General features: G+C 55.9%; 1 protein-coding gene across 1 annotated transcript in view; it reads right to left on the minus strand.

Moving 5' to 3' along the window:
* Positions 1-11,086: 11,086 nt before the first annotated feature.
* Positions 11,087-17,873, minus strand: part of CBX6 (chromobox 6) — an 11,254-nt gene continuing 4,467 nt past the window's right edge. The window contains exon 5 of the mRNA XM_027107686.1: positions 11,087-16,881. Within this exon, the coding sequence (XP_026963487.1) occupies positions 15,880-16,881 (1,002 nt within the window). The 3' untranslated portion in view covers positions 11,087-15,879. The remainder of the gene's footprint in view (positions 16,882-17,873) is intronic.

Genomic DNA, 17,873 nt, shown 5'->3' on the forward strand with positions numbered 1-17,873 from the left:
TATCTCTGCCTTTGTTCATGCTGTCCCCTGCCTGGAAGGTCACCCCCTCCTTCTTCCGTGATTCATCTCCATCCCCAGCATCCAGCATGGGGCCACGCCCAGGGCAGCTGCTTGGTGAATGTTTGTGGAACTGTTTCCTCCACGGGCAACCCTGGCTTCTGCTGGAGGTGGAGGGGGGAGATTAGGACAGGGGCTAACCCATCTCTCTGGGGCTCTGGGAGGGATCCCCCTTGATCCTAACACAGAATTCCTCAAGAGGTGGTCAGAACAGGATTCGCAGGGGAACTTCCATAAGACTGCAATAGTTCGCACATTTTCCCTCTAAAGCTCACGTCTCTGAGGTTTTTATTTCTTTACTTTCATTCCATCCTTAGGGAAAGGGAATTCTGCCCTAAATGAACAAATAGAGGCATTCATTCAAAATATATGTTTGGAGACCAACTTTGGACCGGGCATAGCGCCAGGCACTGGGGAGAGCTGGAAACAAGAGAAGCTCTCAAGTTTTATATTATAGTGGGGAGGCGAGCGGTAAATAAATCAATAATTAAATAAACAAGTTAATTTATAATAGTAATGAGAACGATAGGGAAATTTTAAAAGTGACGTGATAGAAAGTTATAGGAAGTGTGTGTGGGGTGGGGAGTTAGGAGATGGGCATTACTTATAAGGTTGTCAGAAAAGGCGTGCATTTGAGCTGAGACCTGAATGACCTGAGAAGCCAGCCATGTAGAAACTTGGGGAAGGACTGAGTGTTCTAGACAAAGGCAACAGCTAGTGCAAAGGTCCTGAGGCAGAAATGAGTTTGATATATACCAGGAACAGAGTGAACTCCCGGGGAGAAAGGAAGCTGGAGAGGAAAGCAGGGTGAGGTCATGTGGGCCCTTACAGGCCAGGGGAAGGTAATGGGTTTGATTCGAAGCCCAACTGGAGGGCTTTAAGCAGGGAAGTAACACCATATGGTTTGTGTTCGTAAAAGGTCAATGGTAGCTGTGTGGGGGCTGGGTCATAAAGGGATAGGAGAGGAAACATGGAGACCAGGTAGGGACCATGCAACCATCCAGATGAGAGGAATGAGGGGTTTAGAGGTCATGATGATGGAGAGAATTGGGTGGATTGTGGATTGATTTCAGAGGAAGAGTGTTAGTTGGGTCCTTCGGGAAGCACACTGAGATGGCATTAGGCATGCAAGTGATTGACTGGGGGCTAAAACCTGGGAAAAATAAAGAGGAGAAAGACGAATTGGGAAGGTTGAACCTCAGACCTCCATGCAGATCTGACAAAGCCTTGGTCAACTTAACTGGGTGCTCCAGGGCCAACAGTGCCCATCAGGGAAGTTTTGCACTGGGCACAAATGCCCAGTCCCTAGTACCCTTTTCATGCCCAGTCATTAATTGGGCACTGCCCCAGAAGAGGGTGGCTTCAGCTCAAAAGCTGGGGTGATGTCCACACAAAAACCTGCATGCGGTTGTTCACAGAAGCTTTGTTCATAATTGCCAAGACTTGGAAGCAACCAGGATGCCCTTTGATATATCCAGACAATGGAATATTATCCAGCAATGAAAAGCCATGAAAAAACAAGGAGGTACCCTAAATGCATATTACTAAGTGAAAGAAGCCAGTCTGAAAAGGCTACATTCTGTATGATTCCAACGGTGTGACATTCTGGAAAAGGGAAAACAATGGAGATGGTGAAAAGATCAGTGGTTGCCAGGGAGTATGGGGGAGGGAAGGATGAATAGGCAGAGCGCAGAGGATTTTTAGGGCCGTGAAACTCTCCGTGATACCATGATGGTGGCCGCATGTCAATATCCATTTATCCAAACCCGTAGAAAGTACAGCACCAGGAGGGAACTCTAACGTAGACTGTGGACATGGGGTGATAACGACGTGGCAGCGTAGGTTCATTGATCGTAACAAATGTACCACTGTGGTGCAGGACGTTGCTAATGCGGGAGGCTGTGTATATATAAGGGCAGGGGTTGTATGGGAAACCTCTATACCTTCTGCTCGATATGCTGTGAACCGAAAACTGCTCTAACCAACCGACCAACCAACGAACCAACCAACCCAAGCTGTGATGCATCCCGAAGGTGCCCTCCAAGGCTGCCACAGCTCCCCCCTTCCCCCGTGAAGATCTGCTTCTCCACACACGACCAGGGGGCAGCCCCTCTGAGGTACCCTGGGCCTCTCTTCCTTAGGGGATATTTAGAAGTGGGGGGCGGTAGGATGAACCACAGCCCCCATCACAGTTGGTCTCGGGACCCCAAAAGGAATTCACTGTCTCCCTCCTCCACCACCGAGTCTAAATTCCTCCTGCCTTCTGTTATTAGCTCTGCTGAGTAAAGGGAGGAAGAATACTCTTGCCTTCCCTAGCCTAGTAAAGTCCATGCACACCAGATCTGCAAGCAGGGGAGGGAGGAAGTAGAATCGTATGGGGGCAATTTCGGACCATAATAAAGTCATTGCTAGAAGAATGGGGGACTGGGTGCTAGTTAGGTAGTTTCCGCCACAGGCACAACGCAGAGCCAGACTTTGATCTCAGGGCTTAGGGTGACCGACTCACCCAGTTTCAGCACTGCAGGTCCTGTGTCCCAGGAAATCTCTCAGTCCTGGGCAGATCCAGCCAGTTAGTCATCCTAACTATCCCCAAATCGCACTCCCTCAGTGCTGGTACCACGTGACTCTCTCTCTCCCTGGCTTCCTGAGCCCCCGGGCTTCCCTCTACTACAGGATCTCCCCCTTTACCTGTCTCCTGAAGGAGTGTGAGCTCCTCCAAGGCAGGGACCAGCTGTCATCCTCATCTCTGGGTCTCTGGGTCTGGCCCTTGTGGATACTCCAACTCCCAGTGAATGAAGACAACGCCTCTTGGGCTGTGCTCCTGGGCCAAAGAACTTCCTTTCCTCAGGGGGTGGGGCGGTGAGGGCTGAGGACAAAGGGAACTTCCTGTGCCCATCCTGGACATCCCCATCCCAAGGGCCCAGTCTCTGCCCAGGGATGGGCTGTCCCTGGACTAGAGCCACCTCAGTTTCCTCATCTAAAAAGTGGGGCCATGGTACCTACCTCATAGGATTGTTATGAGAATTAGAAGACCACATGAGATGTCATATATGAAACCTCCCAGGGACTCAGGGGCAGGGACCAGTCCTTACCATGCTGCCTTGTATTCCCAGGGCACTCAGTATGCCTGGCACTCAGTAGATGCCCAGTACATGCTACCCCCTTCCTTATTTATTCCTAGCCTGTAGTAGGTGCTCAGTAAATGTTCATTTCCTTTTTTACTTCTTTACCTTGATTCCCCAGGTACGTACAGTGCCTCCCTCCATAGTTGCTCTGCCCTTTCTTCGTTCCCCTCCCACCCCCTTTCCGAGCAGAGTTGGGGAATGATCCAGACTAAGGCTCATATATGTGTTCCATTAACACATCCCAGACTGGGGCCTTCCAGGGGGAAGCAGGGCTCCGGTAGGGCCCAGCAACGTTTCTGTTTTAGCAGCAGATGCTGGGACTAGGAGCCCAACCGGAGAGGAGGGGCAGAAGCCTCGGAAGAGAGAGCTTTCCTCTCTGGGGAAGCCCAGAGAGTTCCATCCAGGGTTGTTACTTCCCTGGAAGCAGCGAAAGGAGCCAACCCACCTCTCAGGCTCAGGCAGGAAGCGAGGACATCTGTTCCCAGCTCAGGAGGGGCTGAGAAACAAGGAGGAAACGGGTGTCCTCCCTATGGGGGACCTGGGAGTTGGCTGGAGCGTGTGTGCCCGAGTCCAGGCCCAGCTAAGAAGGACCAGTGGAGTGGCTGCCTAATAAGGCTGCATCCTCTCTCTGAGGCCATAAGGGCTGGGGCCGGGGCTCTCACTGTCTCACCAGCATCTCAAATGATCCCAGTTCCTCCTCGCCGTACTTTTTACCCTGCCAGATCCTCACCTGTGGCATCCCTGGAACTCCGTATTCTAACCATCCCTATTTCACACATAAGAAAGTCGGTTCAGCAATTTGACCAAGGTCCCCTGGTCACTGGGTGTACACCTGGAATTTGAACCCAGACGTTTTCAGACCCCCTGTGGCATGTTCTCACTCTAAGAGTCAATCAGCCCCTGCCCCGTGAGGAAGCAGAACGTCCTGGGAGCTTCCTTCCGCCCCCCGCTTAGTGCCGCCCCTTCTCCTGGCGTCTCCCTGACCCCAGGAGCGGCGTAAACCCATCAGCCATTGCGGCGCCCCTCCCGCCCTCGCCGGTGGCGCCAGTGCCCGTTTCCGTTGCGCTGATCTGTAACTTGCGTTCCCCACAAGTTCAAGAACTTCTTGAGGTCTGGGACCGAGGCTGCTTCCTATCTGGGTCACTGGCACCCAGCCTGTGTGCAGGATGTATTTGCTTCACGCACGATGGAACCTCAGGGCCGGTGGCCGTTACTCTAGCTCCTCTAGAGAAGGCAGGTTTTTGATGACTCCCAGGATTTTGCAGACCCTGCACTTGGAGGCGGGAAAGCTGAGTTTTAGGGAACCTTCCTTTCTTAGTCTGTAAAATGGGTATGGGCAGTCCTGTGCTGCCCACAGATAGGACGAAAGAGGAAAGGCTTCCTGATGAAGGCGGATCAGGGGCAGATGGACACTGCAGGCTCAGGCAGAGGCGTGTGATGGGGCTAGAGCCTAAGGGGACGGGTACCTGGGACCTCACCTGGATGGCTGCTCACGTGTGTCCAGTGAGGAACCAGTGAGGAAACCATCTGTTTCCTGATCTAGCACTGGGTGCCCAAGGTGGTCCCTAGGGGAAGGTGGGGGCAGGTTGGGGAGACCCTCCTAGAGGCTAGAAGAAGGCAGAAGGCATGAGACCAGGGTAGAGTGGGCAGTCCTGCTGGCTGGACCCCTCCCTACTCCTGCCTGCCAAGCCTGCCAGCTATCTTCTCGGTCCACCGTGGGGTGGGTCCAGGCTTGGGTCTCTCTCCTCACTGAAGTTTTGTCTGCCACCAGCATTAGCTGTAGCCACAAGCAAATTGTACCCACACACAATTTATTTTTCAGATACAGAAACTGAGAAGCAGGGAAGGAAAGGGACTTTCCCAAGATTACACAGCAAGAAGGAAGCATCTGAGAATAATGATGATCACTGACACTGAAATGCTTCTTACTATGTTCCTAAGGGCTTTATATGTAATCCTTTAAAGACTCACAGAACCGTGGTGCAATAGGCATGCTGCTATCACGATCCACATGCTGCAGATGGTGATGCTGGAGCACAGAGAGGTTAAGCAACTCGTTTCAGGTCGCTCAGCTTCCAAGTCAAGGAGCTGGGATCCAAAGAGAGACACCCAAGCTCATGACCACTACGATAGACTGTCTCTCTGGATGAAAGCACGGTGCAGGGAAGGCTGTTCTGGCAGGCCTCAGCCCGGTAGACTAGGATGGGGTTCAAGGGTCGGTTGGAACAGGAGAAGAAAGTAAAAGGGCCTGTTAGGAGGCTGAGGCAGTGAAGGGAGACACAGGATGAGCTGTGCTTGGCGGGCAGCAGGCAGAAAGAATTTTACCCTTTCTCAGTGGCTGCCTTGTTAGCCTGTTCTGTTGACCCAAACTTCCCTACCTCTGGATGAGATCCTGGCCATATCTCAGAGCTTGTTCAGTCACTTTTGGGCTTTATCTTATTTTTTAGGTATTAAAATAGTCGGGTCTAATAGCAAAGCTCTAAGCTCTAGTCAAAGCTTCTCCTTTCCCCCAGCTCAAGTCTGCCTTAAATTCAAAGGCCTATATAGCAGGAGGGGGCACGGTGGGCTTTTCCTCTAAGACCCCAGTTTGGTCTGCTCTCCCCTTGCCCTTTCCCCCACTAGTTGCCTCTGGTTTCTCCAGGGCTGGAGCTTGAAGCAGGAAGGAGGGAGAGGTAACAAGGTAAGTCTGGCTTGGCCGGTTCAGGTGTCCTCAGGAGAGTCTATGTTCTCAGGTGGGTTAGGTGAGTGCCTGGGGGCCTGGCTCTTTCTCCTTAGGGGCATTTTTGTGGGTTCCTCCAAGAGCCTGCATCACTAGGGATGTCCCACCTGCAGTTCCTACCTGGGCAAAGCACCCCCTGGCTGGCACTCACAACACCCCTTCAGCACCCGTCACTGGGGATCCACCCAACATGAAGTCTTCTGATAGGATCACGTGCACCTTCCTTATTATTCCTCCCCACCCCAACCCTCTTGGGGCTGGATCCTAATTCAAAATGACCTCAAACCAGCCGCCTTCTCCAAGGTTCCCCCTGGGACCCCAGGAAACATTCTTGCATCCTGGCCCCCAAATGCTGGGAGTGCGGACTGTCCCCAAAGCAGCTCGGTCCCTGCCTGCCTTGTGGAAACAGGGGACTCAAGCCAGCCTCTCACCTTTGTCCCTAGTCGCCTCACCTCCCAAATCCCAGCGGACACATGCCATGCTCCCGTGCTCTCTGAAGCTCCCTCACTTGGCTTGAGGCTAGGGAGTGATGCCAACTGTCTCTAAAGACAGTTCCCTCTCCAACCCCACCTCCCACATGGCTCCTTAGCCCCACTGCCTGGGAGGGCTGAGGGGCCAGGAGCATTTTTGTCCAGCTCCTCTGCAAGGCTACCCTTTGGAAGCGGGGTACTTGGTATCCATTGTCCCTAGCTTTGGGGTCTGGACTGGCGCGGGCAGCAGGGCTGAGGAAGGAGGGAGGGATCGGAGTGGCTTTTCCATTCCGGGGTCAGTGAGTCACCACGCTGGGGACTAGCTGGGAAGGGCTGAGTCAAAGACAAGGTGCAGGGTTCAGGCCCCCGTCAGGGAGGGTGGTGAGTCAGGCAGCTGTGGGGAGTGCCAGTTTGCAGTCCGGAGTTTGGTTTTGAGCGTGGAGTTTGAGGGCATCACGTGGAGATGCAGCAGAGTGGTTGAAAGCACGGACGTTGAAGCTGGGGCTTTTGGATTTCAGTCCCAGCTCCACAAGTTAGCACTGCCTGGAGCAAGTGACCCAACTTGTCTCTCCAGTTTCCTTGGCTGTACCACGGGAGGGTTAAGGCCGGAATGAAACTCCAGTGGGCAGCTCAGAGCCTGGCCCGTGGAGCCCTCAGCAGAGTTCCCTGCAATCCCACGAGGAAGGGAGTTATTACTCTTCTCCTCCATTTTATAGATGGGGAAACGGAGGCACAGAAGAGATGAGCAATGTGCCCAGGGTCCCACTCAGGCAGGCAGTCCAGCTCCAGTGATTGGGCCCTCACCTACTAGGCGACACAGGGAGGATGCTGGTATGGTGGGTAAGTATGACTGCATGGGTTCAAACCCCACGTCTACCACGTAGGGATTTTTGAGCAAGTTACTTTGCCTTTCTGAGTTCAGTTCCCTCATCTATATGTTGTGGGTACTGTGCTCTCTAGATTGTGAGGATTTAATGAGTCAGTCCTTGTGAAGTCCACTCTGTATGCATTAGTTATCCTTAGAGTCATTCTAAGTTGGAAAAGACAATTAGGGGAAGCCCTCTCCTCCATTTTACAGAAGAGGTTACAGAGGCCCAGAGAGGGTGATTGACCAGCCTGAGATCACACAGCTGGCAGAGCTCAGACTTGTCCACTGTTTTTCTACCATTGTTAAGCTGTTACACGGGAGGAGGGCATCCAGAATTAGTGAGCAGAAGGCTAGAACTCCGGGGCGGGAAGTCAGAGGAGTGGTTGACTCTGGCTACATAGATCGGGAAGATGACCCTTCTTACCCACGTGGTGCTTGAACAAAACCCTTTCTGACCCATCATGTTCAGTCCTCCCAAGGAACCGTGCCAAGCAGGGAGTCCTGGCCTCTTTTAATGCCGAGGAACACCGAGGCCTTGAGAGGGGAGTGTCCTGGCCACCTGAACCTGGACAAGGGTCTCTTCACAGTGCCTGAGTTGTGAAAGGCAGGCAGGCGATGAGCCAGGGAGGGGGCCAGGGATGGGAAGGGCAGCAAGCCTCAGGACGCTACTGCCTGGAAACCGAGCTGAGTGCCTGCGAGGACTGCCTAGGGAGCGAGCCAGTGAGATGACAATCACTGTAATGAGTCCCTGTGGGGACAGAGTCCACGTGTGCCTCTTCCAAAGTGTGTCCTATTTCCTGGCTCGCACATGGGAGTATCGGAGCCTTAACAGAGAACCCCTAGGGACCTCCAAGTCCACCCCAAAAGAGCATGTTGCTCGTCGGCAGGGGGCCTCGGCATTATGACACAGCACTGAGAACCCCTGCCACCTGCTCTGTCCCATTTCCATCAGCCCACCTTGGCTCTGCATAAATGTTTCCCAGACCCTCTGGCTCATAAAGGCTGATGGCTGACGGCTGTCATTTAAATGCAGGCTCATGTCTTTGTCACACACTGAGCTCATTTTTGGAAGAGACAGAGAAGAATTCGGTCTTTTGCTCTAATGATCACATCCCGTCTAGAGACCAGGGAGGGACCTGTTCCCACCCAGTTTCAACTCACACTGGCTGTGCTCCTCCCGTGTGACTGCCGTCTACTAGCAGCTTTACATCCGTCCTGGAATCTCATTGTTCTAAAGAGATTTCAGACGTTTGGGGAAGGAGCAAGATGTAGGTGAATGAGAGATCTGGGTTACTGTCCAAGTACACGAGGTTTTGTCTTTTAGTTATAATTTTGCTATTGATTTCTAATTTCTACATGATCTGTGATACCAACTTCTTGAAATTTATTGGGACTTGCTTTATGTCCTACTACATGATATTCATGATCATTTTTGGAAATCTTCGACGTGTGTTTGAAAATAACACGTCAGATGCAGGATTCTATATATGCTGTTTGTTTTTCTGCTGTTTGTGGCTTGCTCCTTTGTATGTTTTGTAATTTGGGATTGAGAGCTCATGTTAACAACGGTTTTATCTGTGAGTATCCCACGTGGCCTTTACTATGGGAATGTCCCTCCAGAGAGGGACATGCTCTGTGGGTATAACTCACCCCACATTTGCTTTTTATATTAATTTGCAGACTTAGGAGTTCTGGGACTGTGTGGGCAATGCAAATCCAAACCTCAAATTTTGTCTGAGGGAAGGTCTACAGTTATAATTTCTCAAGAGAGACTTCATTTTTATTTTTCCCACAGAGCCAAAAATGAGCCAACTTCTTTGACAACTCCTTCTGCTTTTTGCAAAAGGATGTTTTTTTTCGTTTTTGTTTTTTCCCCACTTGCTCTTTCACTGAGGATACGGGTCCAGCTTTACTCAGGTGTCTTAGTTCCAAATCTCTCTTGGAAGGGGCCCAAGGCCTTGTCTCCCATCCCTACATAGATGTGAAATCCAAGCTTCTTGGTTACCAAGATAGGCCAAGGCCAACACCTCCCCACCCCTGTCCCCGTGCCACCCACCCTGCGGGGCAGCCTAAGGATCCGCATCTGCTTGTCACCCTGATTTTGGCTTCCTCTTTGTTTGTTTTTGGTCCCCGGGGATTTCTTTACTCTCTTGGAAGCTCAGTCGGGTGTTTCAAAGAATGTTCTATTTTCTTTAGTATCTCGAAGTATTGTGTTGAGCAGCTGGCTCTTCAGAAGCTTCTATCCATCACGCCCGAGACCTGGGTTCCACTCTTCTGCTTCTGAGCGGCGCTGGCAAGCCCCCTGCCCCTCCTCCTCACCTGTCTGATGGGGTTCATCATCGCCCCAGCCCCCTGCCTCACAACCTCACCCAGATGAAAGGCAGGAAATTGGGAGGGTAGGGGTGGCAGGCAGCGGCTGGGAGGGTAGGGGTGGGGGGGGGGATGGGAGAGTGCTCACCAGTGTTGCTGTTGCTTAACTAAGTACCTACCGAATGAGGATGTCTGGAGAACAGAGCACTGAGCCAGGCAAGACGACAAGGTGGAAGCAAGGTAGGGGTGCACGTGGAGTAGGTGCCACGGAGGTCAGCCCTGACTCCACACTGGGTCCCACCCCCCTCACCCACCTTCCCATCTCCCTGCCCGGCTTCTGCACGGAGACCAGTCTCGGACAGAGACATGCTCTTCTTTGACCAGGGCCAGCTGGATGAGTCACACTGGTGCCCCATGTCTACCGCTCAGCCGCTCCCAAGCCTCACTGACCGCATTAGTAAGGAAGACCCGAGCTTGGTGACGGAAAAAGACGAATCAAGGGTCCAGGTGCCAGGCACTGAGCTGCGGCTCTTGCGTAGCGAGACGGGGCACGGAGCGGGGGCTCAGGCGGGGAGCTCTCCCCGGATAGAGTGGTGGGGAGGACTTTAGACTCGATCCTCAGGGCAGTGGGCTTCCTGAAGGCTCTGGCAGGGCTGCCAGGCCCCTGCGGCATCTGCATCATGTGGAAGAGCGGGGGGAGGTGCAGGGCGAGTGCCGCAGATCAGGGAGGTTTTGCCAAAGGAGTCGGGGTCAGGACAGGTGAGATGGGGGTGCAGGGTGGGGAGACCTCTGAGAGGCGAGCCTTGGGGGTTTCACAACAAGGGGGTGAGGGTGGTGGGGAAGGGGAGGGCTGGAAGGCGACACCTGGTGACACCTGTTCCAGGCCTGGCAAACGGGTGGCTGTGGAGGGACGGAGGTGCCGCTCACGGACATGGGCGGAGTGGCAAACCCTTGAGGAAGGCATGGGAATCTGCGGGGTCTGCTGCTTTTGGATCCCTGTGGGCGTCCAACGGGCTCCCCAAGGCTGCTCGTCTCATCAGAGGAGGCACACGAGCGCCCAGAAAACAGATGTTTCTCTGAGCTGCAGCAGCTTGTTAGCAAGGGCTACTACCGACAAGGGTAGCCCGTGCCCCCAACCCTGGCCTGCTCCTTCCCAGGCCCTGTGATGACTGGCTGGCTAGGGATCCAGTTCCCGGGGCCCCCTCTCTGCGGGTGCTGTGACTCCAACTGGGGGGCGGACAGTGGCGGTAGCCCCACCCCTCCCACGTGCCCGCTGACCAGGTAGTCTCCGGGTTCCAAGAAGCAGCGCGTGCCGCAGCTTACCTGTGTAGGGGGTTCCCCTCAAGCCCATCTCCCCACGAGGTGGACGTGGGGTGGGAGGCGGGGAGCTTAGAATCTGGCTGGAGCGCTGGCCTGCCACCGCTGAGGGCCAGGGGCCCCCTCTCCTCGCTGCACCCGCACCAGGAGAGGCATGGCCTGAGCTTTCTGAAGACCACAGTCCCAGCCGGAAGAAATGAGACAGACCCGGGGCTAGACCTTAGCTTCGGAATGTGACAATTTATTTGGGGGGGGCAAAAGAGGCTTTTCGTGCCCCTTTCCTGGCATTGATACGATATTGAAGAGCAGCAGAACGAAACATACAAGACAGAGTAATCAGCACAGACGCCCCTCCCCCGGCCCAGAAACAACCGAACCCGGCACGACAGAACCAAAAGCCACACCCAACACAAGGCGTCTTCTCCACCTGTCAACCTTTGGGAGAGGGGCCTGTGGCCTGGGGACCCAGCCCCACGCTGAGGCGGCGTCCCCATCTCCGGTCTCCTGCTCACCCTACTAGTTTCCTGCCTTGAACCACTGGAGGCAAAGTTTAGCCAGCTGGGAGCTGGATGGTTGAACCACAGACGAAGGCAACGACACTTCATTTTTAAAATGAGAGAGAGAAAAAAGAGACAGTGCCCCTCCCCAAATATAGAGCTATATATGTATATTTTATATATATAGAATTCATTCGTGCACAATTCATTAAATGAGCTTTTCAAAAATTAAAAAAAATTATAAGATACATTTCTTTAGGCCTTTGTGTTTTTAAATTAAAACCAACAACAAGAAGTCTCCATCTCTACTCCGCCCTACAGCAGGGGGAAGACCCAGAACCCTTGGTTCCTTCTACTGTGGCCTCTTGCAAGGGGGTCCCTTGTTAGACCACCAGCCCCCCTCTGCCTAGCCAGAGCTCTGCATACAGTAGGCGCTCAGTCACTGTTGGAGTGGGGTGCTGACTCCTTCAAGGCGGGATGGGGGACCCCACAGGCCTGGGAAGTGGGTGCCTCAGTCTCCACCCAGCCTGTCCCCCCTATTTTGGAGTCTTGGTGACTATCAGCAAGACAGGGTCAGGCTGGGGACACCCCCTCTCCTAGAGTTTTAGCCCCTAATTCTGGGCTTTCTGAATCTGAGAGGAGATGCAGACAGAGACAAAACGAAAACCTTTAAACACTTTTCTTTCTTTCTTTTTTCAAAAGTGATTCCTTAAACCATACAAGCCCTCAAGAGGCTGCCTTGGGCTAGTGCATGGGAGCCTGGAAGTGGAACTGACCAGGCGGGTTCCACTGTCCAGCGTGGGCCAAGTGCAAAAAAAACCAAAAAAAAAAAACCAAACCAAAAACAACCAACAAAACCCCCAAAGGTAGAAAAGGCGGTGCGTCCACTTGGGTCCACCCAGAGGCTAGAAAGGCTGGTGGCAGCCCAGCTCCCCGAGCTAACGGTTTCCTCCTCTGGGCTGACTCCTCACCCGGGACCGCCTGGCTCAGGGGTACCCCCTGGCTTTGCAGTGGCTCCAAGGCCCAGGTCCCCACCTTTTAAAGAGGCTTCCCCCAAAAGGCCAGAGCAGCTGGGCTTTTCGCTCCAGTGAAGCAGCTTTGCCTCTCAGAGCCCCAGTTTCCTGGTCTTGTAAGTGGGGTGACCCCTCCCACTCTGCCTGCCTCACACTGATGTTGGGGACTTGATCATCACCTCTTTCCAGAGCAGACGAAGGCTGAAGCCCATTTTGACCCTGACCGCTTTGCAGGGTGAGAATGAAACAGGACTGTGGGAGGCTGGAGGCCCCAGTGCCAGCAACCTCGACCACCACCTAATCTTCAGCAGCTGCCTGGACACCAGCAGTGCTTTATGAAAAAGCTGTGTCGCCCAATACACCCATTTCACAGAAGGGCAAACTGAGGATCTGGGAGGGGAATGAGACAGGAATGGGTCCCAACTTCCCACCTCAAACCAGAGACACCAGACCTCATCTGTTTCCTATGACATGGGGGTGGGGAGAGGGTGGCATCAGGGGGAGATGACCCCAGCCACTACTGAACATGGGAGAAGATTCGGCTTTGAGGGGTATTTCACATATAAAAATAAAGCAAACCAGACTGCAACTTCTGCTTGGTAATAGGCAAATGGAAAAGCAGCAATGGGGGAGGAAGGGCCCATGGGAGGCTGATCTGTGCAAGTGTGTGCTGGGGGGCTGTGGGACCCCGCTCAGAGCCACCCTGGGAGAGAGGTAAGGAGGGCTCCGCTTGCGCTTGACCAGGTGCCCACTCAGGCCCTCAGGGGAGCTACCCACCTGGGAGCAGTGTGCATGCGTGCCTCTGCGTGGGCTGGGGCAGGGCTGCACAGCTGGGGGTCGAGGGCAGCACCCTCCCTGTGAAAAGAGAAGGGGCAGGCACTCCCTCTCCCTACAGCTACCCCCAACCCCCTCTGATCACCACCTAATACTCTCCCAGTCCATAGCTCCTGTCTTCCTGAAGCTTGCATCCCCTACCTGGCCAGGGAAGCTCGGGGGTGTCTTGGTCATTGGGGCGATGGGGAGGGAGATTCCTCCACGGGGTGGCGGTGGAGGGACCATATGGCCCACCCAACAGGCTGGCAAAGAAATGGAGGAAAGCAAGGAACCCAACTGTACCTACTCACCAGCCTTCCTGGAGAAAGTCACCAACGATGGGTCCCGGTGATGGTGGGACCCCTGTTGACTCTTACGTCCCCTAATCTCAGCTCTATCTGCCTGGCCCCTGCAGCTTCTGGCAAGTTCCCTTGGGATCAGGGGTCATCCTTCTCCTCAAGCGGGGACAGGTGTGGAGTCTGGGCCCAGCGCAGGAGGGAGGGCTTACCTTGCCTCGGGCCAAGGAAGGAGGGCAGTTGCTGTGCCTGGGAGCCTCCCAGCTGGGCCTGGGCCTCTATCCACGTTCCTAACATTGCCGCCTCACCTGTGCAATCACTGCGTTACTAGTTTTTCTTTAAATATCCCTTTCTCCCCCCCCCCCCAAACCCCATAGGAATCCCACAATATTTTTTTCTATTTCTTTTTTTCCCCTCTTTTTTTGTGTTTTTTTTTTCTGTTTTTTGCAAAACTAATTCTTTCACTTTCCTGTCATAAAATCACCTCTGAAAACACAACTTCTTTACAAAAAAAGTCACGAATGACACGGACTCTCAGGAAAACACATTTCTATGGTCTCTGGAAACACCTGTAACTGGCACCCAGGTGGACACTCACCTGGGGTGGGGGTCGGGGGGGGAAATCCCCTCTAAGGACAGAGGAGAAATACCAGCCCTTATTTGGGGGGAAGCCAATTGGCACTTGGACGGCCACAGAGCCAACACAAAGGGCGGGGGGGGGAGGGGTCCAGGAGCACCAGTCCCCCAAACCCTGTGACGGCCCCCGTTCTACATCCTGGGACAGGGAGGGTTAGGGGCCCTGCCACAATCCCTGGCGGGGAGATTCGTAAGAAACAGTCCTCCCGTGCTTAGGACCAAGGCGTTCGTTTCCGAACTGGAATTCCCTTTCTGCCATCATGGCTCTCAGCCCACACACCAGGAAGCCACCTTGAACCACGTGCAAGGACCCGCCACTCATGGCAAACTGAGTCCGGGCAGCGCCTCAGGGCTGGCCAGCAGGGCTGTCCCCCCTGCTCACCAGACCCCTGGTCCCGCACGTGCCCGCTCTCCTGAAGGACACAGGCCCCTTCTTCCGTCCCCCCCCCCCCGCTTCGGCCACCCTGCCCTCCCAGTGCCCAGCCTAAAACTGGGGTTTTGGTCTCTGCCACTGGCATGGACACCTCAGCTCCCTGGCAGCAGAGGAAAGAGAAGCTGCCCAGGGCACCAGAGGTCTCGAGCTGCTTCAGGCCGGCTGGGCTGTGAGAAAGCCTGGGCAGTCAGAAGCAAGAGAGAGGGGGCCGGAGACCCTCGGAACGGTGTCCAGGCTTCCTACTCCCCCCGAACACACAGGAGGAAGAGGAAGCTTGGGACGGGGGTCTCCCCTCTGCCTCGGTCCCCACCATGCCACGTCTGACCGCCCCAAAGGAGAAGGGCGTGGGATGCGTGTCCCCTGCACACGCGGGCTGGGAGGATCGGCCTCCACAGCAAACTCCTCAGACCTCGGCCAGGTCCCAGGCCCGGCTGATGGCAAGGGAGGGTTCCAGGCCTTCGATCTGACGACCTTACTGTGAGGAACCCTAAAGGGCGCAGCCTCGAGAGCCGGGCCCAGGGGCCAACACACACACGGATCCACGCAGACCCGCCCAGGACGGCAGGCGCATGCGCAAACGGAAGTCCGCGCAGCAGGCTCTTGTAGCACCTTTGGTCGAGAACTGAGGGGCCTTTAGATGCTGGGAGGCCGTGGCAGGTGAGGTCCGTGCCAGTCCCTCCCGCCTCTGAGCGCGGGATGAGGAAAGAGATGGGTGGGTGAGGCCCACGGGGGCCTGCTTGGGTCTCGTCCGAAAGTGGGCCCTGCTCCTGCCGCCCTCGTGGGTGTGGGGGGGGGGAGGGGCCAAGGCCGCCTTCACCTCAACCTCTGTCCGGGCTTTCCCATCCCTGCCCCTCCTTCCCAGGCATCTGGAGGAAGGAAAGGGACGGTGCCCATGCTGGGAAGGGGTCCCCTAGGGGGCCCCAGCAGCTGCCGGGTTAGCACCGAGAAATCAGATGCTGTGCGCGAGAGCTGGAAGCAAGCTGGGGAGAGATGGGATGTGGCGGGGGCAGCTGAACCCCGAGTTCCGGGGCTCCCCAGGAGCCACCCAGCAGGCCCCACCGTGCTTGGGCAGGGAGGGGGCAAGAGACAAGAGGGAGGACTTCCCAGTGTCCTGGCCCCACCCTAGCCCCACCCCGTTCCAGGACCGCCCCTCCCACTGGGCTTCAGGGGGCTCCAACTGCCCAGCCCCATCCCGGGGTCAACACCGAGCCATTTGAAACAAGCAAAGCACAGGCAGGGTTGTCTGAGGGCGGGGGCGGGGGCGGGAGCAAGAGTAAGACTTTGGGCAGGAGGGCCCCCCAAACCCCCCTCCTTGGTGGAGCCCCTCACTTGCTCTGCCCACTGCTGCCACCCCCCACTGCGGCGCCTGCTACCCCAGCAGCCACCTTCTCGAAATCCTCAGGGTTGCAGAATTCCTTGATAGTGACCGTCAGGAGATTGCTGGTGACATCGGTGACGACCACGTTGGAGCAGGGTGACATCTCAGGGCGCCAGTCTCCAGCCTCGGGCTCTGAGGCGGCGCCGGCAGGCTGAGGGGCCGCGGGAAGGGCCTGGCTGGAAGCCGCAGTGACGTCGGGAGGCGCCCGCTTGCTGGTGGCCGCCGCCTCGGGAGGGATGGACAGGTCAAGCACCTCGGGCTCCCGCCAGTCGGGGGCAGATGGACTCGTGGTCTCGGGGAGCAGCTTGGGGGGCGCGTCATCCGGGTCGGAGGAGGACTGCGGGGTCGGCGAAGGGCAGCCGGAGGAGCTGGAGCTGCGGGCGTCGTACGGGGCACTGGGAGCTGCCAGGAGCAGCCCCTGGCCAGGGGAGGCGGCGATGTCGGCCTTGGTGGCTGGCGGGGGCGGCAGAGGGCCGGGCGGGGGCTTGTTGTACATCGCGAAAGCGCCGAACTTCATGTGGCGGATCTGCGTGCGCAGGATGCTCTCGCTGAACTTCTTGCTCTTGCCGATGACGCGGTTCCGTGAGGGGACTTTGGGGCGGGCAAGGGCCCCGGCCCCCTGCCCGGCGCCGCCTCCGCCCGTGCCCTTGTCGATCACCTTCAGGTTCAGGATGATGCGGTTCCGCTTGGGCTCCCGCGGCTTGACCTTGCGGTTGATGATGCGCACCGTCTCAGAGAAGGGTGAGATGGGCGGGCGCAGGCCGGGGCTGCCCCCCTGGGGGTCTGGGCGGGGCAGGGGGCGGCGGGACATGCGGTGGCAGCGGCGGATGTCCTTCTTGAGCCGGTGCACAGCAGCGCTGGAATGCAGCTTGGGCGAGGAGGCGCTGGCGGTCGGCTTGACCGAGAAATGCACATCACTGATGCGGAGGGCCTCCGCCTGGGCCCGCGCCTGTGGGACAGAGGGAGGCAGGGGCTGAGGGCTCGCCGCCCGCTGACCTCCTCTGGACACCCCTGCACCAGCCACCCACAAGTATGGTCTCAAGAAACCATCCTGAGAGCACTTAAGAAACCAGTGATGCTCGTGACCTTGCCTTAGCGATAAAAGGAAAACAGGTTCAGACGGTGATACAAAGTGTGGAAGGATGGAGGGCAAGTCAGACCCCCATCCAGGCCCAACTCCAAGATTAACTTCCCAAGTTTGGCTGTGGGTCTGAGGGACAGACAGACGGGTCGGTGGCTGCCCTTGCTGACACAGAGGAGTGTCAATAGCCACTGACACTCCTGCCACACTGCACGGAAAGAAGCCCCTGATCAACCCCCGCCCCCGGGAGGACCCCAGCCCAGTGCTCCTCCATGGACTAATTTTTGGTGGCAGAAAGGCGAGGGCGACCCCTCCCACCTTCACCCCATACCCCAGCCCTCCGGACCTATCAGCAGATACCCTGAGCTCCTTTTCTGCCTCTGAACAGGAGGCACCTCCAGCTCACCATCAGCTCTGGGGCAGACCTTGACCCCTCCTCCTCACTCCCAGCACCCCACTCTCCCCCCGGGCCACTTCCCCTCCTGGGTCTGATTCCTCTGACTGCCCAGGGTCTGGGTCTGAGCAAACCGGTGCCAACAGACTCCGAAGCCAGCACCTAAAGCCTGGCTGGCATCCACCCCAGGGAGACATGGGTTTGGTGGGCATGGACTAAGAGGTGGGATTAGCCACTTCATATTCTCTGTGCCAAGATGGCCTGGGGACGGAATGGCTGAGCAGAAGTCTGTGGGGAGCAAGGGATACTGTCCCAGGCTCCTGCGCCCAGCTGTACACACTCCCAGGCGTGAAATCTATAAAGCCCCGCCAGGGCCCTGCAGCAGCTCACCTTCAGTCTCATGGAAGATGTGAGTGAGTGAGAGAGAGAGAGAGAGAGAGAGAGAGAGAGAGAGAGAGAGAGAGAG

The sequence above is a fragment of the Aethalodelphis obliquidens genome, unplaced genomic scaffold (assembly GCF_003676395.1).
Source record: "Aethalodelphis obliquidens isolate GAN/ISIS:26980383/991018 unplaced genomic scaffold, ASM367639v1 scaffold8, whole genome shotgun sequence".
Taxonomy (NCBI): Eukaryota; Metazoa; Chordata; class Mammalia; order Artiodactyla; family Delphinidae; genus Aethalodelphis; species Aethalodelphis obliquidens.